Source organism: Hypanus sabinus, chromosome 18, assembly GCF_030144855.1.
Source record: "Hypanus sabinus isolate sHypSab1 chromosome 18, sHypSab1.hap1, whole genome shotgun sequence".
NCBI classification, from domain to species: Eukaryota; Metazoa; Chordata; class Chondrichthyes; order Myliobatiformes; family Dasyatidae; genus Hypanus; species Hypanus sabinus.
Window position 1 is genome coordinate 54,136,581 of NC_082723.1, and position 24,304 is coordinate 54,160,884.

General features: G+C 40.4%; 1 protein-coding gene across 1 annotated transcript in view; it reads left to right on the top strand.

Moving 5' to 3' along the window:
• Positions 1 to 4,803: 4,803 nt before the first annotated feature.
• LOC132407590 (uncharacterized) overlaps positions 4,804 to 24,304 on the top strand; it is a 46,384-nt gene continuing 26,883 nt past the window's right edge. The window contains exons 1-4 of the mRNA XM_059994323.1: positions 4,804 to 4,853; positions 17,021 to 17,184; positions 21,799 to 21,979; positions 23,510 to 23,585. Of these exons, the coding sequence (XP_059850306.1) occupies positions 4,804 to 4,853; positions 17,021 to 17,184; positions 21,799 to 21,979; positions 23,510 to 23,585 (471 nt within the window). The remainder of the gene's footprint in view (positions 4,854 to 17,020; positions 17,185 to 21,798; positions 21,980 to 23,509; positions 23,586 to 24,304) is intronic.

The following is a 24,304-nucleotide window of genomic DNA, read 5'->3' on the forward strand; positions in this document are numbered from 1 at the left end:
CACAACATGATGCAGCCACCACCATGCTTCACAGTATGGATGGTGTGTTTTTTGATGATGTGCTGTGTTTGGCTTCCACCAAACATAGTGTTTAGTCTGATGGCCAAAAAGCTCAATTTTGGTTCAATCAGACCATTGAACCTTCTTGCAACTGACTTCAGAGCCTCCCACATGCCTTCTGCCAAACTCTAGCCAAGATTTCATGTGAGTGTTTTTTAATAGTGACTTTCTCTTTGCCACTTTCCCATAAAGCTACAACTGGTGAAGCACCTGGGCAACAGTTGTTGTATGCACAGTCTCTCGCATCTGAAGCTTGTAACTTAGCCAATGTTGTCATATGACTCTTGGTGGACTCCCTCACTAGACCCCATCCTGCACAGTCACTCAGTTTTGAGAACGGCCTGCTGTAGGCAGATTTACAGCTGTGCCATATTCTTTCCATTTCTTGGGATATTCAGTGACTTGGAAATTTTCTTGTATCCATTTCCTGACTCGTGCTTTTCAATAACCTTTTTGTGGAATTGCTTAGGGTGTTCTTCTGTCTTCATGGTGTAGTTATTGCCAGGATACTGACTCATCAGCAGTTAGACTTTCAAATACGGGTTTATTTTTACTGTACTTAATTGAAACACCTTGACTGCACACGTTATCACAAGTGAACTAATGATGTGACTTAAAACCAAATGGATATACCAGTGATGATTTGGTGTGTCATATTAAAGGTGATGAATACAGTCAAGTATTTTGTGTTTTATATTTGTGATTAATTTAGGTCACTTTGTATAGATCTCTTTTCATATTGACACAAAAGTTTTTCTGTTGATCAGTGTCAACAGGAGTTAGACCCACTGTGATTCAAAGTTGTAAAACAATAAAACATGAAAACCTCCGGGGAGAGGGGTGACTACTTTTTATGGGCACTGTACCATCAAATTTATCACTCCATTCTGATGCTCAAACTGTGTGGTACACAGTCAAGATTAAATAACCATATATTAGTGCCCAGTTAGGACACACAATATCACGGAGCCCAAACATCAAATATTTCATCTCAAATGAATCTGTTGATATCTCATGTATTAAAAACAATGTTAAACATCTTTTAATTTAACTTAAGGATTCATTTTAGATTGAGAGAATTTGGAATTTCCAGCTAATGTGTAGCACAGTATAGTAAAACTAATAATCCAATATAGAACTATTTGAAAATCCCACTGGGTTAGGACAGTACAGTAAAGAGAGGAGGGGAACTGGGCACTTCCTTTCACTTTGTGCTCAGTTTTCTACTCTCTTTACTCTCTGGCTCTTTGATTTCCTCACAAGCTTTCACTCTCCAGAGCCCCCAGTTCCTACACTCCCTTTCCACTATACTCCCTTGAAATTAACTTGGTTTCTTCTCTCATTGCCTTAAAACTTTAGAGACCCTGTTTTCCCATGCTCCTTTTAAACATACTAGGCTCACTGAAAAAAATTATTATTCTATTTTGTAACATATTAAAAAAATGCAGTGAATGTTAATACAATCCATGAATAGTTACCATGGAAGTCCCAAACTAGCTGGATTATGGTGGTGTATGCTTTTAGTGTATGACGTGACAAGTAAGTTATGATGTCTGAGTTTACCTTTAACAAATTCAGAAATTGCTTTTTGTTTTTCAACAGGATCCTGAATTCTTTGAGAGATAACTACTTGCCTGTAGAGATCTGTTAAGATGAAGCTATTGATCTGTTTTATAATGTAGTGTTCCATAAAATATGCTGTAAATTGTTTGCTTGTTGATAAATTTTGCTGCTGTGTTATAAGTTTTAGAATAAATTTAATTAAAAAAACATTTCCATAATACTGTTGTATCATTTCTTGTTTCCTCTCAGTTTGTGTTGATAACTAGCTTGTTTTCATAGGGTTTATGTTCCTACAAAATAGGGAAAACATCATGCTGACATTTGCACCAGATTAACTGACAGATATGCCTATAGCTGACCAATTCTAGAGCATGGTTAACCTTTTGCACAGCGTAGTGTGAGTCACAGGACTTCTGCAGTGCCAATCTGATTCCTTATGAGAGATACAAGACAAAATTTGCAAAAAGTCTAGTTCCATTTCAAATGGGTAGAAGAGTGTTGTGTTAGATGGCTGAAAAACTGAGTTGCAAGGGAAGGAACATTTATCCACCACCCTCTTGAGCAGAGAATACCAGAGATTCATCACCCTCTGTAAGAAGAAAATTCTGTTTACCTGTTTTAAATGACTGACCCCTTGTAGTTATACCCCATTGTTCAACACTGTATCACTTCTGGAAACATCCTAATATTTATACCATCAATCCCCCTTCAAATCTTACATCTTTGAATAAAATCACACATTCTTCTAAACTCCCAAAAAATACAGGCACAACCTATTTAGTCTGTCTTAATAGGATAATATTCTCATTCATGGTGAAAGATAAATCTCCTTTTGTACTGCCTTTAATGTTATATCTTCATTTCGACAAGGGAATTTAAACTACTTACAGTATTCCAGGTGAGGCAACACCCTCCCTATTTTTAAACTCCAACCTCTTTGTAGTGAAAGCCAAAATATGTTTGTCTTAACTACTTGTAGGACCTACCTGCTAGCTTTTTATAAATCATTTACTAGGACACCTAGTCCCTCTCTCACTCTTCATTCATTTGCAAACTCGCTCCATTGAGATAATTTGCCTTTTGATTTCATTTATTGAAGTACATAACCGTACATTTCCCCACATTAAACAACTTCTGCTCACTCATTTAATCTGTATCCCTTTGTAGAATCAATGTATCGTCATATTTTCATTTCAGCCTCAAAGGTAGAAACTTTATCTATTGTTGTCCTCCAGATCATTAATAGAAATAGTGAACAATTGTGAGCCAAGAGTTGCTCCTTGCAGTACTCAACTAGTTATCTCCTTTCAGTCTAAAAATGACCTATTTATTCTAAATCTATGAGACAACCAGTTTCAATTCATTCCAACACATTCCATCTGATACCATGGGTTTTTAATTTGTATACCAATCTCTTATGTGGTATCTTGTCAAACGCCATTTGGAAATAAATACAATCTTCATTATGTGCTGTGTTGTATGACGTAAGTGATCATGGTCTGAAACCATGATTGCTCTTCGCAAATTCTACAGAAGTGGTTTGTCATTGCCTCCTTCTGGGCAGTGTCTTTACAAGACAAGTGACCCAGCCATTATCAATACTCTTCAGAGACTGGTTGTAGGACTTGTGATATGCACCAACTGCACCCATGGCTTCACATGATCCTGATTGGGTTGGGGGGGGTTCTAAGTGGGAGGTATACTTTGCCCAAGGGTGACCTGCAGGCTAGTGGAGGGAAGGAGCTCCTTACATTTTCTTTGGTATAGACGTATCTCCACACCGACACCCATTACACTGCATTTAGATTTCATTCTATCAGGTCTCCATGTCGCACCCTCAAAGGATTACAACAAATTTGTCAAAAGTGATAGACCTTTCATAAAGCCATGTTGACAAGGTTTAATTATACTAATTTTTCTTAAATAATTAGCTGTTTATTTGGTCTAACTCTTGCCAATAATAGCTGTTAAACTATCTGATCTGTGGTGCCCTGGCCTGTCACAGTATGACTGTCAATTTCTCTCTCATTATCCTACACCACTGCTCTGGTTTCCTCCTGTTTTATTAAAGCTTCCATTCCTGGAGTTCCATTTCCTCCAATTTAGTTCAAAGTCCTAAGTACATCTCTAGTTGTGCAATTCACCAAATATGGGACCCAACACTGTTCAAGTGAAGCCCATTCCAAAGTAATCCCAGTTCTCTTTCCCCACTCATTGTGCCAGCTTCCTAAATTCACACTGAGTTTTGATCCACACATTTGCCCCTCTGATCCTATTTATCCTTTGCTAATTTGCACATGGCTCAGCCAATAAGCTGGGAATTATCACGTTTGTCATTATGCTTTTCAGTTTTGCCCAATCTGCTCATAATCCTTCACCAGAACGTCCTTCCTGTTCCTAGTATGTTGATTGGCAGCACACTGCTGTAGTGTTTAGTGCAATCACTTTACAATGCCAGCATCACAGAACAGGGTTTGATTCCTGCTGCTGTCTGGAAGGAGTTTGTACATTTTCTCTGTGCCCGCATGGGATTCCTCCTATGTTCCAAAGACGTGTAGCTAGAGTTAGTAAATTGTGGATATTGGAAGCAAGGTGTCACTTTCAGGCTGCTCCCAACAAAATCATATCCAAATTGATTTAACTCAAATGATGCATTTCTCTGTTATGATGTACATGTGACAAATAAAGCTAATCTTTAAATCTTTAGTTCCTACACGGACTATGACCACTAGATCCTTCCCCCTTGCATTGCAAGTTTTTCTCCAGCCCACAGGGCTGGATAACCTTAGGGATATGGTTAACCCTAAGAAGGTATCTCAGCCTTTGAATAGGCAGATTACTTGACCAATTAATCTGCCAATCATTTATTGGTTTGTGGAGCCTCTGGAGAAAATCCATGTAGTCACGGGGATAATATGCAAACTCCACCAGACAACGGGATTGAACCCAGACTGCTGCATCTCCATGGTAATCATAACACTCTTCAGCACCTTCCCAACAGCCCACACTGTGAGAAGGAGGCAGAAGGGGTTCAGGAGAATAAAGGTAGACTAAATAAAGAGGCAGGTTCATGTAAAATAGATAATGAACGTAGAGAAAACATCAAACGCAGCGTTGCAGGTGAAAGCGGTGGAGTGCGCATGCCCAGGAACCTGTCGCGCGTTGCCAGGCGACGGCGCGATGCGCGGCGGAGAACCCAAGCTGTCGCCGGCTGATCCGCGCCATCCTCGGTAAGTTCAGCTAAGCGTGGTGGCCTTTCTTCACAAGCTGTCTGTTGTATTTTCTGTGCACTCATACCCCTTCGGAGGTTAAGCGTTTTCTATTTCCTTTAAAAACCTTTAAGGACCAAATAAGTTAACTTTTGACCGGGAGGACATCCCTGCATATTGTTCATATTTTATTTTCTCCCTTCTTTGCCATTGATCTATATAGTCCTACAGCTGAATGATCTTTCCTCTCAGTTTCTGCTTCAGTTACAGTTCTCCTTCTTGAGTGAGGAAGTGCTACTCCCTCAGGAGGTGTAACATAAAGCTGCCCTGTCTGCCTTGTTGAGGAGTCATTAAAGATCCACTGGTAACCTTATGAAAAATTAGCAGAGACATTCTTTCTGGTGAATTTGGCAATATTTGTCTCCCTACCAACACCTCTAAGAGAGATCGTTTAGATCGATTAACGCAATAGAAAGGAAGGACGTTAGCCTGGAGGATGAGGAATCGATATGGGTAGAGCTGTATAACACTAAGGGGTAGAAAACGCTGGTGGGAGTTGTGTACAGGCCAACTAACAGTAGTAGTGAGGTTGGGGATGGCATTAAACAGGAAATTAGAAATGCATGCAATAAAGGAACAGTAGTTATAATGGGTGACTTCAATCTACATATAGATTGGGTGAACCAAATTGGTAAGGGTGCTGAGGAAGAGGATTTCTTGGAATGTATGCGGGATGGTTTTCTGAACCAACGTTGAGGAACCAACTAGAGAGCAGGCCATTCTATTTTGGGTATTGAGCAATGAGGAAGAGTTAGTTAGCAATCTTGTCATTCGAGGCCCCTTAGGTAAGAGTGACCATAATATGATGGAATTCTTCATTAAGGTGGAGAGTGACATAATTAATTCAGAAACAAAGGTTCTGAACTTAAAGAAGGGTAACTTTGAAGGTATGAGATGTGAATTAGCTAAGATAGACTGGCAAATGATACTTAAAGGGTTGACGGTGGATATGCAATGGCAAGCATTTAAAGATCGCATGGATGAACTACAATTGTTCATCCCAGTTTGGCAAAAGAATAAACCAGGGAAGGTAGTGCACCCCTGGCTGACAAGGGAAATTAGGGATAGTATCAAGTCTAAAGAAGAAACATATAAATTAGCAAAAAAAAGCAGCACACCTGAGAACTGGGAGAAATTCAGAGACCAGCAGAGGAGGACAAAGGGCTTAATTAGGAAAGGGAAAAAAGATTATGAGAGAAAGCTGGCAGGGAACATAAAAACTGACTGCAAAAGCTTTTATAGATACGTGAAAAGAAAAAGATTGGTCAAGACAAATGTAGGTCCTTTACAGTCAGATATAGGTGACTTGATCATGGGGAACAAAGACATGGCAGACCAGTTGAATAACTACTTTGATTCTGTCTTCACTAAGGAGGACATAAATAATCTTATGGAAATAGTAAGGGACCGAGAGTCTAGTGAGATGGAGGAACTGAGGGAAATACATGTTAGTAGGGAAGTGGTGTTCGGTAAATTGAAGGGATTAAAGGCAGATAAATCCCCAGGGACAGGTGGTCTGCATCCCAGAGTGCTTAAGGAAGTAGCCCAAGAAATAATGGATGCATTAGTGATAACTTTTCAAAACTCCTTCGATTCTGGATTAGTTCCTGAGGATTGGAAGGTGGCTAATGTAACCCCACTTTTTAAAAAAGGAGGGAGAGAGAAACCGGGGAATTATAGACCGGTTAGTCTGACATCGGTGGTGGGGAAAATGCTAGAGTCGGTTATCAAAGATGTGATAACAGCACATTTGGAAGGAGGTGAAATCATCAGACAAAGTCAGCATGGATTTGTGAAAGGAAAGTCATGTCTGACGAATCTTATAGAATTTTTTGAAGATGTAACTAGTAGAGAGGATGGGGAGAGCCAGTGGATGTGGTATATTTAGATTTTCAAAAGGCTTTTGACAAGGTCTCACACAGGGGATTAGTGCGCAAACTTAAAGCACATGGTATTGGGGGTATGGTATTGATGTGGATAGAGAATTGATTGGCAGACAGGAAGCAAAGAGTGGGAGTAAACGGGATCTTTTCAGAATGGCAGGCAGTGACTAGTGGGGTACTGCAAGGCTCAGTGCTGGGACCCCAGTCGTTTACAATATATATTAATGATTTAGATGAGGGAATTAAATGCAGCATCTCCAAGTTTGCAGATGACACGAAGCTGGGCGGCGGTGTTAGCTGTGAGGAGGATGCTAAGAGGATGCAGGGTGACTTAGATAGGTTAGGTGAGTGGGCAAATTCATGCCAGATGCAATTTAATGGGGATAAATGTGAGGTTATCCACTTTGGTTGCAAGAACAGGAAAACAAATTATTATCTGAATGGTGGCCGATTAGGAAAAGGGGAGATGCAACGAGACCTGAGTGTCATTGTACACCAGTCATTGAAGGTGGGCATGCAGGTACAGCAGGCGGTGAAAAAGGCAAATGGTATGTTGGCATTCATAGCAAAAGGATTTGAGTACAGGAGCAGGGAGGTTCTACTGCAGTTGTACAAGGTCTTGATGAGACTGCACCTAGAATATTGTGTGCAATTTTGGTCCCCTAATCTGAGGAAAGACATTCTTGTCATAGAGGGAGTACAGAGAAGGTTCACCAGATTGATTCCTGGGATGGCAGGACTTTCATATGAAGAAAGACTGGATCGACTAGGCTTATACTCACTGGAATTTAGAAGATTGAAGGGAGATCTTATTGAATAGTATAAAATTCTAAAGGGATTGGACAGGCTAGATGCAAGAAGATTGTTTCCGATGTTGGGGAGGTCCAGAACGAGGGGTCACAGTTTAAGGATAAAGGGGAAGCCTTTTAGGACTGAGATGAGGAAAAACTTGTTCACACAGAGAGTGGTGAATCTGTGGAATTTGCCACAGGAAACAGTTGAGGTTGGTTCATTGGCTATATTTAAGAGGAAGTTAGATATGGCCCTTGTGGCTAAAGGGATCAGGGGATATGGAGAGAAAGCAGGTACAGAGTTTTGAGTTGGATGATCAGCCATTATCATACTGAATGGCGGTGCAGGCTCAAAGGGCCGAATGGCCTACTCCTGCACCTATTTTCTATGTTTCTATATCATTATGGCTTTGCCAGAACCCAGGTGTTTGCAAGTTTGGTTACCATTTTTTCTGCATAACATAGGGAAAACACTCCAAAATTGCAGGTACAGTAGCTGAGAAGAGGTAGAATGTTGAGATGGAAGGCACTATATAAAAAAGGAGTCTCTTTTGTACTTGGAGTAATTACTCATAGATTATTCTTTTATTACTCTTGTTCTGGACCTCTCAGCTAATTATTGTTAATTCAACAATCTTTATATTTCAATTCTGCTTTATCAATTTTGAAGCTTTTTTGTTTTCATGCATTTGAGAATGTAGCAGTCTGGTTTTACTGCATGCATTCTCATTTCTACAATGCTGCTTACATATCAGAAGATCCTGACCAATCACCCATTTGAAAATATCCTGTGACATCATAAGGACATTATGACATTACACTGTCACTACAGGCAGATTCTGGCCAATCATGTTTCAGTGCCAAATAAAGTCCAAGATATTTATCAAGTGATTAGTTGAGCTACTGATTGATAGGTATGTGGCAGGTCACAAGAGACAATACCAACACTGTGATTTCATGAAATAGTTTCAAATAGCTCCTTTTATTATGAATGACACAATATAGAAATAAGCCCACACAATGTTTTATTAAGAATTAAATTTAGGTAAGTTTTATGTTTATTCAGTTAGGATTATGTACATCTGTGAATGCATAATTGTTTTTCCATTTTGTCACAGAAACTTATTTAGGTCCCTTTTAAATGATTTACTTGTCAACAAGTGCAGAAGATTGCCAATGGTTACAGCAAGAAATAGATCAGTTGCAGATAGGTGTTGCACTTTGGGAGATCAAATGTAAAATGACTGTACATACTTAATGGTTGTGATGGTATTGGATTTGCTGACTGTAAAGTTCCAAACTCAAATGAAGACCCTAAGCCCTACCTGCTATAAATAGCCAGAAGTACCCTTACTAAAGGGAGGTTATACTGTAAGTACCTAATCTGCAAAAACTGGTTCACTTTCCTGTTTATTCTCCATAGTGAGCTCAGCTTCCAATACCCACTATTTGAGTGATGCATTTCATACTCCCTACCAAGGAGAGAATGCTTCCAGCTAACAAAGTAGTTTAAAACACATTTAAAACTCTCAGAGATTTCTATCTTATAAAAGACTTCCAAATTACAGACCATTTTTAAAACACAAAGGAGTTCCAAAACACAGGGTACAATTTATATAAGCTAAAAAACATGCCAATGACTCAGGTAAATGAGGCATCTGTCACAGAAATCGACGGCAAAATTATGGACCTTAGTTCACCTCGTGTTTCTTTCATGTTTCCTGATGATCCTTACCCCATTCCTAATAAGCCTGAACTGCTCTCTTCATTTATACAGTTTCTATGCCACTTGAGTGATTTCACACGCGCATGATATTTCCTATCCAAAAGCTTTTTGCAGATGTAGTTCTGGGATGGGTAGTGGCAGATGGAGTTCAACCCAGATAAGGGTGAGGTACTTCCTTTTGGTAGGTCAAATACTGTAAAATGGCAGAATATAGTATTAATAGTAAGACTCTTGACAGTGTGGAGGGTCAGAGGGATCTTGGGGTCCAAGTCCATTGGACAGTCAAAGCTAGTGCGCAGGTTGTCTCTGTGGTTAAGAATGCGTATGGTAGATTGGCATTCATCAATTGTGGGATTGAGTTTAGGAGCCAAGAGGTAATGTTGCAGTTGTATAGGACCCTGGTCAGACCCCGCTTGGAGTACTGTGCTCAGTTCTGGTCAGCTTACTATAGGAAGGATCTGGAAACCATAGAAAAGGTGCAGAGGAGATTTACAAGGATGTTGCCTGGATTGGAGAGCATGCCTTATGAGAATAGGTTGAGTGAACTTGGCCTTTTCTCCTTGGAGCGACGGAGGATGAGAGGTGACCTGATGGAGGTGTATAAGATAATGAGAGGCATTGTTTGTGTGGATAGTCAGAGGGTTTTTCTCAGGGCTGAAATGGCTAGCACAAAAGGGCACAGTTTTAAGGTGCTTGGAAGTAAGAACAAAGGAGATGTCAGGGGTAAGTTTTTTTACACAGTGTGATGAGTACGTGCAACGGGCTGCTGGCAACGGTGGTGGAGGTGAATATGATAGGGTCTTTAAGAGGTTCCTGGACAGGTACATGGAGCTTAGAAAAATAGAGGGCTATGGGTAACCCTGGGTAATTTCTAAGGTAAGGATATGTTTGGCACAGCTTTGTGGGCTGAAGGGCCTCTAGTGTGCTGTAGGTTTTCTATGTTTCCACGTTTTATATTTCTGTCAATTATTGTTATTGACAATTTTTGTTATTGATGTGTTTGCCTGCATCTGATCTGGAGCTTCCTTGAACTAAGCAACTTAGCCAGCTTTGTGTTTTGAAATTAAATAACCCATTATTTATACTACACCTCTTCAACAATAAGACAGATGCTCTGAACCAATACCCTGTTTTCTCTAGACAGAGCTAGATTCAAAGCTGCACTTCCAACTTCAAACTGATTACTGCTTTCCATTTACATCACCACTGTCTGTAAGGAGTTTGTATGTTCTCCCCATGATTGCAGGTGGGTTTCCTCTGGGTGCTCTGGTTTCCTCCCACCATCCAAAGACATACCAATTGGTAGGTTAATTGGTCATCATAAATTGTCCCATGATTAGGCTAGAGTTAAATTGGAGGTTGCTTGACAATGCAGCTAAAGGTCCAGAAGGGCCTATTCCATGCTGTATCTCAATAAGTAAATAAAATAAATAAATATTTTAAGAACTGAAGACTGGCTTCCATATACAACCAGAAGCCAAACAAAGAATATTAGTTGGATGTTTAATTTACAAGTGGCAGCTGCTCTGTTTAGAAGGCTAAGCTTGGCAAAAAATAAGAGGTCCCCCGCCCCAGGAAATGAATATCCATCATATGGCAGGACTCTTAACAGTACTGATATACAGACAGCTCCCTGAAAGCTGGCTTCACAGGTTGATAGGGTGATAAAGAAGCCGTTTAGCGTGCTTGCGTTTATTAGTTGTGCCATTGAGTCAATGGAGTCAAGAAGTTGTGTTGCAGCCTTATAAAACTAGTTTGAATACATCTGGAGTATTTCGGTTAATTCTGGTCAGCCCAGTATAAGAAAGATGTTGAGATTTAGCAAAATGTGGCTGGATTCAGGTGCATGTGCTAAAAGGAGAGGAAAGACAAAGTTGGATTTTCTCTGGAGGGTCAGAGGCTGATGTGAGATCTAATAGCAGTTTATAAGATTATAAGAGGCATAGATAGAGAAGAAAGTAATTATTTCCTCAGGGTTAAAATAGCTGGAGGGCATGCATTTAAGGTGAGAGGGGTTAAGTTCAAGGGAGGTGTGCAGTGCAAATTTTTTTACACAGAACGGTGGGTGCTGGAGGAATGCATTGCCAGAGGCAAATACAACAGAGGCATTTGAATTGAATTGACCTTAATTCTTACATCCTTCACATACATAAGGAATAAAAATCTTTATGTTACGTCTCTGTCTAAATGTGCAATCATAGTAACATAATAATTTATAATAAGTAGAACAGTCAATATATCATAGAATATACATTCAAATCAATGTGAGTTAATCAGTCTGATGGCCTGGTGGAAGAAGCTGTCCCGGAGCCTGTTGGTCCTGGCTTTTTTGCTGCAGTATCGTTTCCCGGATGGTAGCAGCTGGAATAGATTGTGGTTGGGGTGACTGAGGTCCCCAATGGCCATTTTTACACACCTGAATGTCCTGAATAGTGGGAAGTTCACAACTACAAATGCGCTAGGCTATTCACACCACTCTCTGCAGAGTCCTGTGATTAAGGGAGGTATAGTTCCCACACCAGGCAGTGATGCAGCCAGTCAGGATACCCTCAATTGTGCCCCTGTAGAAAGTTATTAGGATTTTGGGGCCCATACCAAACTTCCTCGACTGTCTGAGGTGAAAGAGGCGCTGTTGTGTCTTTTTCACTACACAGCTGGTGTGTACAGACCACATGAGGTCCTCAATGATATGAATGTCGAGGAACTTAAAGCTCTCAACCCTGGATCCATTGGCATTTAAAAGGCTCTTCAATAGGCACATAAATGTGTAAAGAATGGTGGGATATGCCCATTGCGTAGACAGAAGGAATTAATTTAATGAGGGTTTAATTACCAGTTTAGTTTAACACAACATCATAGGCCAAGGGTTTGTTCCTGTTTTGTACTGTTCTATGTTCTATGTCTCCACAGACATATGGGAAATATCAGGTCATATTTCCTCATCTTACTTGCGTACCCAATGCATTATAGCGTGCTTCTGGATCAAATTCCTTTTGCCACTTTTTTGCTATTGAAATCACTTTTATTTACTGTTACAGCACAGAAGGAGGTTGTTCAGCTTATACGATCAATGCTACCACCTAGCAGAGCAATCCCATTAGTCCAGCTCTAATTAATCTACCAATACATCTTTGAAAACTGGGAGGAAACCAGCGCAAATTTATGCTGCCACAGGCAAAGTGCACAAATACTTCAGGTTAAAAATCAGGATTGAACCCGCATCACTGGAGCTGTGATCCAGTAGCATTAAAGGATGCATGACTGTGCCACAGACTAGTTCTGTATTATTTGCAAAATTCTTATTTTAGGCTCCTTACATTTAAATGATTTGTATATTTTGCAAAAAAAAGCAAGAGACCTGAAAAACATCATTACCTTTCACTTTCTACTACTGGTGACATTTTGAACTTAGCTTGCTACTTTTCCTTTCTTTCTTCTGATCGGTCTGGCATCTGACCCTGTGAAAAACCTTACTAAAATTCAAAATAAATTTATTATCAAAGAATGTATATGTCACCATGTACAACCCTGAGATTCATTTTCTTGCAGGCATTCACAGTAAATACAAGAAACTTTATAGAATCAATGAAAGATCTCATCCAACAGGATGGGCAAACAATGTGCAAAAGACAACAAACTGTGCAAATACAAAAGGAAAGAAAAAATAAGTAACAATAATAATAGATGAGCAATAAATATCAAGAACATGAGATGAAGAGCTCTTGAAAGGGAGTTTCATAGGTAGTTGGAACAGTTCAGTGATGAGATGAGTGAAGTTATCCCCTCTGATTCAAGAGACTGATGGCTGAGGGGTAATAGCTGTTTCTGAACATGATTGTGTGGGTCCTGTACCTTCTACCTGATGGCAATAGTAAAAAGAGAGTGTGGCCTGGATGGTGGGGGACCTTGATAATGGATGTTGCTTCCCTGTGACAGCACTCCATGTAGATGTGCTCAATGATGGTGAGGGTGTTATCTGTGATGGACGAGACAGTATCCACTACTATCTGGTCTCATCAATCCTTCTTTCTTATACCCTCTTAAAGTTCAAATCAAATTAATTGGATATAACTTTGCCTTAACAAATATGTGCTCTCACTCTCCTTAATCAATCTTAATTCATAATTCACACTGCTCTAAGAATCTGTTTTCATTAATTTGGCTACTGGTGATTTAAGTTGACAGACCTGAAATTACAGTCTTATTCGTTTCTCCTTTGTAAAGAATTGATTTTAAGCACTCTGGCACCCTGACATGATTGAAAACTGATGGTCAGAGCCTCCTCTCTTACTTTTCATAACATAATAACCTATGGTGAAGATTCATTCATACCACCCTCCCTATAACATTTAGAAGTTCCTGAGTCTGCATTATTATCATGCAATGTTTCAGGCTTTACCTTATGTCTGCATCATCTCTTTGAGAAGAGCAATCTGAAGTTTCATCTTTCACTTCCATACATAGTTTATAATTTTGATCCTTTATAAAACCTATTCTTTGATTTCTTCTTCCTCTGCATATATATCTTATTCATTGATTTACTTACCAATGTTCTCTTCATATACTCACTTTGCCTTTCTAATTTCCTTGTAATTTCATTCCTTTACGCTCTCTGCTGTATTGAGCTTTTACTCTTATACATAAACTCTCTAATGTTCAGGTGACTCCAGATTTAGGAATCTCTACCCTTTTTCTTAATGGAAACGTACTTGCTTTGAGCACTCCTTGAGACCCTTTTGCTGCTCTGGTGCCAGTCTATTCTTGCCAGTTATTTCCAGCCCATTTCATTGGGGCAGTACGGTAGTGCAGTGGTACCAGCTTTATGGTACCAGCCACCTGGGTTCAATTCACACCGCTGCCTGTAAGGAGTTTATACACTCTCTCCATGACCACCTGGGTTTCCTCTGGTTGCTCCAGTTTCCTCCCCTAGTCCAAAAACATACCGGTTGGTAGGTTAATTGGTCATTGTAAAAGGATTAAATTAGGGGATTACTAGGTGGCGTGGCTCAAAAGGCCAGAATTATATGTTCCATAATTATAGGAAATATGTTGAAGCTTCAGAGAGGGTGCAGAATTTTACCGGAATGCTGCCTGGATTAGAAAACACGAGTTATAAGGATGTGGTAAACTATGTGTATACCTGTCTGGACACGCCCCTCTGCTAAGTGCTCCTATGGCTCCTCCCACAGACCCCTGTATAAAAGCAATTGGAGGCACTGCTCCTCCCTCAGTCTCCAAGATGTTGTGGTCACGTTTGCAGCTAATAAAAGCCTATCATTTGCCTCCTGTCTCCGAGAGTTATTGATGGTGCATCAGAGGATAGGATGAATGAACTTAGGGCTTTTCTCTTTGGAAAGAAAGAAGATGACAGGTGACTTGATAGAGGTGTACAAGATGATAAGAGGCATAGATAAGAGTATATTAGCATCTCTTTTGGCTAATATGAGGTGACATTAAATTTAAAGCGTTTGGAGGAAAGAATTGGGAGATGTCAGAGGTAGAAATTTTACACAGAAAATGGTAGGTGAGTGGAGCAGACTGCCAGGAGACATTTAAAAAGAGTTAGATAGACACATGGATAAATGAAAAATGCATGGCTATGTGGGAGGGAAGAGTTCAATTAATCAGAGTAGGTTAACAGGTCAGCACAATGTCTTGGGCTGAAAGGCCTGTACTGTGCTGTTCTATGTTCAAATATTTCTTCCTTTCTTTAAGAAATAACTGTATCAAATGTCCATGCACCTATTGGTTCCCATTACTTGACTATTTGCTTTCTTCTACCCTCCGCAATGGTGTATTGTGTTTTCTTTGTGCCTTCCAAATTCTACAAGTATTCCGACTCCTAAGTGAAACGGCCCGGTTTCCTTGGCTGTGTAAGTCTAGGGAAGACAATCTCCAGCCTCGCCAAATGTGTGAGATTGGGGTGTGAGCCCACCCCAAATCCCCTGTTTATGTGGATGCTGTGTAATTTGTTACCGTTACAAAGAAGTGCCACAAAATAACAGACAGTACACCGCATACAATTAAAAGATTTAGCTTTATAATTCTTAGTTTGACTAAAGAAAACAGTAAAGAAAACAACAAAAAAAGAAAAGGGTCTATTTTAATGAAACAGTCTAACGTGCACATGTGTGAGCTCACAGTTTCCCCGCGTCACTGATCCTTAATTGATCTCACCCTGGGCTTTGTCGAATCACGATCCCGCTCCAGGTCAAATCCTATGCCCTCTTTTCTCCGGCATATTCTCTCTTCATCCCTCTCCAACCAAAAAAAACCCCAAGCCCAACCTTAGTGTCCCTCACCAGAGAAACCTCCCCTTCAATTCAACCATCCTAATTGGATGGCAGACATTTCTCCTCAACTCGTATCTTCAACAATAACCCAAACATAAGCTGAAAACAAGCAGTTCTCACAGGACAGTTGATGCACCATCAATAACTCACACTGAGACGTAAGGCGAGATATCGGCTTTTATTGACTTGAAGAAGGAACCAGGAGTGAGTGTCCATCATACCATGCCCTGGAGACTGAGGCGGAGCATCAGGCCTCAGATCGCCTTTTTACAGGGGCCTGTGGGAGGAGCCACAGGAGCAGTCAGCAGGGGGCGTGTCCAGACAGGCACATAGTTCACCGCAACAGTGCAAAATGAAATACATACAGCAGAACAGTAAAAATATGAACCAGGGCATTACATAAGCAACACCTGCAAATAATGGCACTTTCTTAACAAGGAGCTCTGCAAATACAGCCACAATCTGGCAGGCTGCTGCAAATACTGGCACACTGCAGTACCATTGCAAATATTCTGCCACTTCAAGGACCTCCTGCAAGTATTGCTAAATTCCAAGGGAACCCTTGCAGCTATTGGCACTTCTGACATCCATGTAATTACTGAAACTTTCTGGATATAACCGACATTCCACAGGGATCCTGCTAATACTGACTATCTCCAAGGGTGGCGTAGTTATTGTTATAGAGCCTATGACAGTCCAGTTGTTAAAGCATCTTACCACAACTGTTAAGTTATATGTAATTGTGTATTAAATTATTGCACTGGGCAACATGACATTTGAACTACAAAATGAAAATTCTGCAAATGCTCAGCAAATTATACATCATCTACAAACCTTAGGGACTCGTGAATTTATTGACACAATCTAATGGACACCCCCGCCCCACCCACAATTATGAGAACATTCTGAGGACTGCTGGAAAATATTGGCACTCTCCAGGCTAGCTATTATTTTAACTATTAGCACACTCTGAGGGGGCTCCATTCATTCATCCAAAAAAATGGAATATATCTTTGAAATGCAAATACATACATGCCAGCCATCTGAAGTGAAAACAGAATGCTACGGATACTCAGTAGGTCAGATACTCTGTTCTCTGTCAAATGGGAAACAGAACTAGCAACTCAGAGACCAGTGGAGAGAGGAACATTAATCCTGTTTTTCTCTCCACAAATTATGTCTGGTGTATATGACATTCTGTATAGAAGAGATCCAGAATGTTAGTGTACAGTAACAGGGATAACCGGTTTGAATACGGAATGGTACAGTAGTGTAAAGACCAGAATAATCTCAGGTTTTCAGAACCAGAACTCACTCATTTCCACCCGTACCCCCTTCATTTCCCATTTATAACGACAGAAGCTAAGGGTCTAGCTGGACAAGTTCTGCAAACAAAAGTACAATAAGTTAAAATGCTATGTGACCTTTCTCCTAGAGCCATGGACAAGTTGCAACGATTTCTTACCTCTGTGGATGAGACCTTATGCAAATATGTTGTATGTCAACACCCGCCGTGCTGGGAAACTATGAGACGGTTAGAGCGCGGGTTTCCACGCATCAGCTTGCAATCTGAACCCAAACTCCCTCTGGAAAGTGAAGGTAAAGGTGTAAGATGGTGAGGCTGAGAATTCTCACCATAATTGGAGGATTCTCTCCCACCACAGATTTTGGCTATTGTGCAACAATATTTGAGCTTAATTTAGATCAAAAATGTAGTCAGTCACACAAGGTTACCGAGTTAACAAGCAGAGGATATTAACATCTGTGGCAAAAAGTGTTACTGGATTGAATTTGGTTGGAAGGGAATTACTATCAATAAAGGTGCAGTAACAGGAAGATAAATTCTACAAAGGAGACTGAGCAGGACTTGACCTGTCAGTGTTCCAAAGTGTGTATAGCAACGTAGGTCAGGATTGAACATGGGTTGCTGGAGCTAAAGGGCATTGTTTCTACTGGCTGTACCACTGTGTCCCATGGGTTTTCATAACTTCTTTTGGTAGATAGTCATGGTTTATTTTATTGTATGAATTTCTTTAACATTCCTTTATAGGATGTTGCTGGAAAAGCTGAAACTTATTGACTGCCTTCTATAAGCCACCTTCCTAAACTCCTGCAGTGTCCGCTGAATATCCTCCCCATGTGTTGCTGGATTTTACGTAAGAAGCAAAATATTTCTTAGCACAGTTTGTGACTTGGAGAGAAACTTACAGAAGATGTGTTATCATACTCCTCGTGTATCTGTGCTCTGTGGGTTTCACATGTAATTACAAGATCGATGACCATGTGGCTAAGATGAATTAGCTAAAGAGGATGTGTCTTGCTTTTTGTTTTGTAAACAGAGCATATTTGAATGATTTTCATAATGTCACGCTGGAGCCAGTATTGTAACTGTACTAGAACAGCTCGGCTTGAGAAGTAGATGGTCATGGAGATTATGAGTTCAGCATTTCAACTAGTATATGTGAGAGGCCTTTTGCCTTGGCAGTGTTTTATGATCTTAGTTGTTGTATGGGTGGACGTATGAAAAACTTAAGATAAAGTTGGGATTGCTTCCCAGAGACATGACTCACCCCCAGCACTCTAGTCTAAGGGCTTCACCATCCATTGTTTGGACCCTGACAGCCACATCAGGTATAGGCAGAGGGGGTGGCATTTACTTCACGAATAATTCATTGTGTTGCACAGTCATGGCAGTTCTGACACAGCCCTGCAACCCCCCCACCACCATCCCCCTGATCTAAAACATCTGGCAGTCAAGTGTCATCTATTCTATCTGCCAAGGGAGTTCTTCACCGTCATCCTGATAATAGTAGGCGTTCCACCCTGACAGATTTCAAGCTGGCACTGGGGGAGCTGAGCAAGTCTCGAGACAGTGAACCCTAACACCTTCCTGATCGTTGCAGGGGACTTCAACCAAGCCAGCTTGAAGAAGTCACTGACAATGTGTCACCTGAAGAACCATAAGAGCCAAAACACTTGATCACTGTTACACCTTCATCAAGAACACTTACTGTGCCATCCTGCACCTGCACTTTAGCAAGTTCGGTCATTGGCTGTACTTCTGCTCCAGAGACTGAGGACTGCAGCATCAGTGTCGCAACCACAAAATTAAGGGAAGCGGAGGAGCACTTCCAGGAGACTTTTGAATTGGGAGATTGGACTATAGTCATGGATTCATCTTTGAATTTAAGTGAATATGCTGTAGTCATCACCAACTTCAAAAAGACCTACACAGATGAGTATGTGTCTTCAAGAACATACTGAGATTTCTCAAACCAGAAGCCCTGGATGAACCAGGAGATTTGCAGTCTGCAGAAGGCTAGGTCCATGACTTTCAAGACCAGCAATTCAGAATCCTACAGGAAGTTCAGTTACAACTTACAGCAGGCCATCGCAAAGACAAAAAGAGACACAATTGGATGCTCAACAGCTGTGGCAGGGTTCGCATGTGACTTTTTTCCTATAAGGCAAAACCTAACACCATAATTGTTAGTGATGCTTTACTCCCTGATGAGTTCAACGCCTTTTATGCATGCTTTGAAAGGGAAAATGACACTACACCTGCGTAAATCCTCACATCATCCAGTGACTCTGTGATCTCTGTCTCAGAGACCAATTTTAGAATATCCTACAAGAGGGTGAACCACTGCAAAGCATCAGGCCCAACGGTATATCTGGTCCTTCATCCCTCACTGCTGTGTTCTGAAGTTCCCACCTGCTTCAAAATGGAGCTATCATATGGGTGTCCAAGATGACTAGGGTGAGCTGCTTCAACAACTATCACCAGGTAGCACTCACATCTACTGGAATGAAGTGCTTTGGGAGGTTGATCATGGCTAGAATTAACTTCTGCCAGAGCAAGGACCTGGACCCACTATGATTCACCTACTGCTGCAACAGATCAACAGCGGATAAAATCTCATTGGCTCCCTACTGGGCTTTGGAACACTTAGAAAATAATAAAACATATGTCATGCTGCTGTTTATCAATATAGCTCGGTGTTCAATACCATTATCTTTCTCAGGATTTATTACCAAGCTTTTAAACCTGGGCCTCTGTGCCCCCCTCTGCAGCTGGGACCTTCCTCATCAGGAGACCACAGTCAGAATGGACTGGTGATAACATATTCTTTTCGCTGAATGTCAATACGGACACATCTCAAGGGTGTATGCTTAGCCCACTGCTCTACTCTCTCTACGTTCATGACAGCGTGGCTAAGCACAGCTCAAAGTCATCTATAAATTGACCAATGATACCATCGTCATTGATAAGATCTCAGATTGTGATGAGGAGCTGTACAAGAGTGAGATAGATCGGCTAGTTGAATGTTGCCTCAACAACAACCTTCTATTTTGTGTCAGTAAGACCAAGGAATTGATTGTGGATTTCAGAAAGATAAGTCAGGAGAAAACACACTAGTCCTCATTAGGGTGGAAAGGGAGCAGCTTTAGATTCCTCGGTGTCAACATCCCGGCGGATTTGTCCCAGGCTCAATTGAGAAAAAGGCACACCAGTGACTATACTTCATTAGGTGTCTGAGATTTCTATAAATATATAGTGAAGAAAATTCTGATTGGTCACTTCAGTCTGGTTTGGAGGCTCTAACATGCAGGATTGCAAGAGGCTGCAGAGGGTTGGAGATTCAGCCAATCCATCACAGGCATAACCTTAATCAACTTTGAGGACATCTTCAAGAGGAGGCATCCATTATTAAGGACCCTCAACATCTGGGACATGCCCTCTTCTCATTGCTACTACCATCAAGATCAAAGCACAGGAGCCTAAAGAACCACAATCAACAATTCTTTCCCTCTGTCTTCAGGATTCTGACCATCCATAACCCCGTGAACACTATGCTATTGTTCCTTTTTTTCAGTATTTCTTTATTTACTCTGTAATTTATAGTAATTTCATGCCATTGCACTGTACTGCTGTCACAAAACAATCAATTTCACATCACATAAGACATTGATAATAATATTGATTCGAGATAATCTAAATGGCATCTCTAGCTAAGGTTTGTAATCCTTCAAACACTTGTTACAAACTCTTCAGCATTCTCTTTGGGATTCAACTGCTGGCTCTGGTATTGTTGAGAATGTGAGTGTTCTTCAAACCTCCTTCCTCCATTAGCTATTGATAAACCGGCCATGTTCACAAACAGATGTAGCTAGAGTGAAGAATTTGATTTGATCCATTGAGTATGAGATCACTTAGCCCCGTCTCTTCTCTGTTTAGTATATGTGTAATCCTGTATTATAGATTTCACTAGATACTCCTAGCACTTCACCAGGCAAGCTTTTCTTCATTCAACTGAAGTTGATCCTTTGGCCTGTTAAAAAAGAATTCATGGTAATATGTCACATAATTAGTTTGCAAACTGTGGGACATGATTCAGCTGTTAGTGTTAAACTCAAACATCTTAAGGTTATCTGATATTGAGCTGTTTAATCTATTCCAAAACTTCCTCATTTAGCAACACAATGGGTAATATGCTGGAGATCCTCAGCAGGTTAGTCATCTTCATTGAAAGGGAAACAGAGATGATGACATGCTGTCAAAGAAGGCTGTGAACAGTATCATTAGTGTGAGTTTTGTCTCTGCAAGGGCTGTTTGCTGGTTATTTCCAGCAGTAAATTTTTGGGACTCTGAGTAGCATTCTGAACATGCAATCGAGACATTGATCTTTCTCATTAAATCACTGAGCTGTACAGCACAGAAATAGGCCCTTCAGCTCACCATGTGCAGATGTCTCAGATGCTGTAGATCATCTTGTGAGGAGTTAGGAAGATAGTTAGAAATTGTTTCCACTAGCAGGAGAAGTGTTAACCAGAGAATACAGATTTAAGGGATTTGGCAAAGTAATCAGAATAGAGATGAAAAGTTTTTTAAAAGTTATGGAGTTTTGTTCCAGAATATACAATGCAAAGTGGTGGTGGAAGAAGGTTCATTCGTAACTACCAAAAAAGAAGTGGATAAGTACCCGGCAAGGAAAAATACCTGGGCTGTGGAGAAAGTGAAGAAGTAAGATTATTTAGAGGTCTCCTTCACAGACCCACTGCTAATACTCTTTCATCATATCAGCAGTCACAGTAGGCCAATGGCTTCTTTTGATGTATAGTTTTCTATCAGAGAAGGTTGGAACAGAAGTTGGGTTCCGAAAACACTCATGTCAGTGATTGCCTATCTGTAGCTGCTGTTTTAATTTACAGGTGATCTACCACTGCTGCATATACTGGACCTCCCACAGTGGAGTGCAGATCAAGGTATTGATGTATCAATAGTACCCTTAACTTCAAGGAAAACACCTGCAAGCTCACAGTCATATAAGTTATCTCCCCATCCAGATAACCTACAATCTGCCAGTTTGCTGGGGACCAGCAGGGAAAGCAGGTGAGTCTTGAAAAAGCTTTGAATGGAATTTCACCAGCCACCCACTGAAATTGAATTTGAACAGTAATTATATCTGAGATTCAAATAATTTCAAATCTCTTTTTGATATCTTGAAATTTAAACAACTTTGAGAGGGCAGTTAAATTCCAAGTGCCAGCCCTTCTTTTATAAAATGATACATTTTTCCATCTTACCCTTTTGTTCTCCGTTTCAATGAATGTATGTGTCTTACTCTACCAAACTGTGCTAACAGGTGCCGTAATTCCACACTTCCATTCATCCCACTGATGAATGCATATCCAACAACTCCTTCCACTGCAGTGATTAATCTCTATAAACTATATCAACCAGTACCGTTATGATGCATGCTTGTTACATACTTTCCACTCATGTTGATGAATGCCCTAATGCTGTCTCTCAACTTAACTGTGGCTGTGCATGCTTGTATCCACTACATGACTCAGTATGTTTATGAATGTATTAGTCCTGCCTTCTACTCACTGCCATCATGGATGCCTTCATTCCAACTCTCGATGTACTGTGTAATGGATGTCTTTATACTATCCACTCAATGACGTGATTAGTGCCTGTATCTTTCTGCTTGCTTCAATGCAGTGATACTGACCTTTACATCTTCGTGGCACTAACTTTTGTCTTATGTATTTCACACAATCACACATGTGAAATATCACAAACACAAGAGATTCTGCAAAAGCTGTAAATCTTGAGAAACACACACAAAATGCTGGAGTAACTCAGGCAGTGTCTGTGGAGGGCAATAAACAGTCGACATTTCAAGCCAAGATCCGTCAATAGGACTTCTGTCTGGAGTCACACAAGAACACAGTCATATGATCATGTAGGAACACCTCTCCAAATCATGCACCATCCATGAAAATACATATAAATGTTCTTCACTGGATGTGAACTCCCCCAGCAGCACTCTGGGGTGCCTACCTTACGCAGAGTGTAGCAGTTTAAAAAGGTAACTCCATGCAAATAAGGATGGTCTGTGAAAGCTGATTATGCCATCAACATCCATAACCCAAAAATGAATGATAAAACAGAAACATACATTCATGCTGCTTTCCTCACCTAAACTATCTCACATGATTAAATGGTCTTCAAGATTTGTAGCAATCTTGCACATACACATGCAGTCTCATGTTTACATATAATCTTGCATATGTGCAAATATATAATCTTTGTACAGTGACTTCCCTTGTCAAATGACCACTTTTATCCAATGATAGAAATGCATTTATAATGCTATCCATCAAGACTCAGGAAATTGGGAATTATCAGTTTAGGACCTAAGGAGAAGTAATAAATCTGGTTTAGGATTCCTAGAAAAATTAGTATCTATATCCCAGTGCCATCAGTAGGTGAAAACTAACCAGAAGCTTTACAATGAGCATATCTAATTTCACTTTGTATTATTTTTTGCTTTAATAGTTTAGGTTCAGTTAAGTCTCAGTTTTATATGTACTTTGTTTCTATGAAATCAATGTCAGATCTCTGTTGTTGCAGTTTGGATTTTATGCAGTTTACCAGAAGTTGCTCTTGTTCTCCTTTAACAAGGGACAGACTTGTCGATCTCAGAAAGGTCAGTGTGAAGAGATTTATTGTGAGGACTGGAGTATCATAGGAGGAAAATAACATGGGGGTTGACATGTTCACCTGTAAATGAGATTGTCACTGCTAATTTCAGTTGGACATGCTGCTGACTTCTTACATGCCTTCCCAATACCAGCTGGAGATTAAATATGCTGTTAACGTCTTGCTGTTTGTTATATAATATTTTCAACCATCTGCAGTATTATATAACAAATAAATTAGAATCTTCAAAGATCTTTAAGAGCACAATTTCTTATTGCCCTGTCAATTTTTTCTCTTGCATTTCTATATTGTTATGTTTATGTTTGAGGAACCATGATCAGAAGAATTGGTCCTGCATTCTCTGCATATCAACAGTGGTTTCACTGAAAAAAATGTATTTGATTTATTATGAAGCCCCTGATAGGACAGGTATAAGGTCATGAAGATGTGAACCATGTTGCTGTGTTTTCTGTATTGCTTCCTCATTCTGTAGGCAAGATTCATGCTATGTCTCTGTGCAGCCACAGTGGGGCAATGTGTACAAGCTGCTGGTCATCTGTTTTGCGCTTTTAGACCAGGCATGGGCAAACTACGGCCCGGGGGCCATATGCGGCCCGTTAAGCTTTTTAATCCGGCCCGCAGAACTTGATGAAATTATATTAATAAACCTTGTTAACGTTTTTTCTCCACAATTCTGGCGTTTTCCCAATAGATGACGCACTCTAT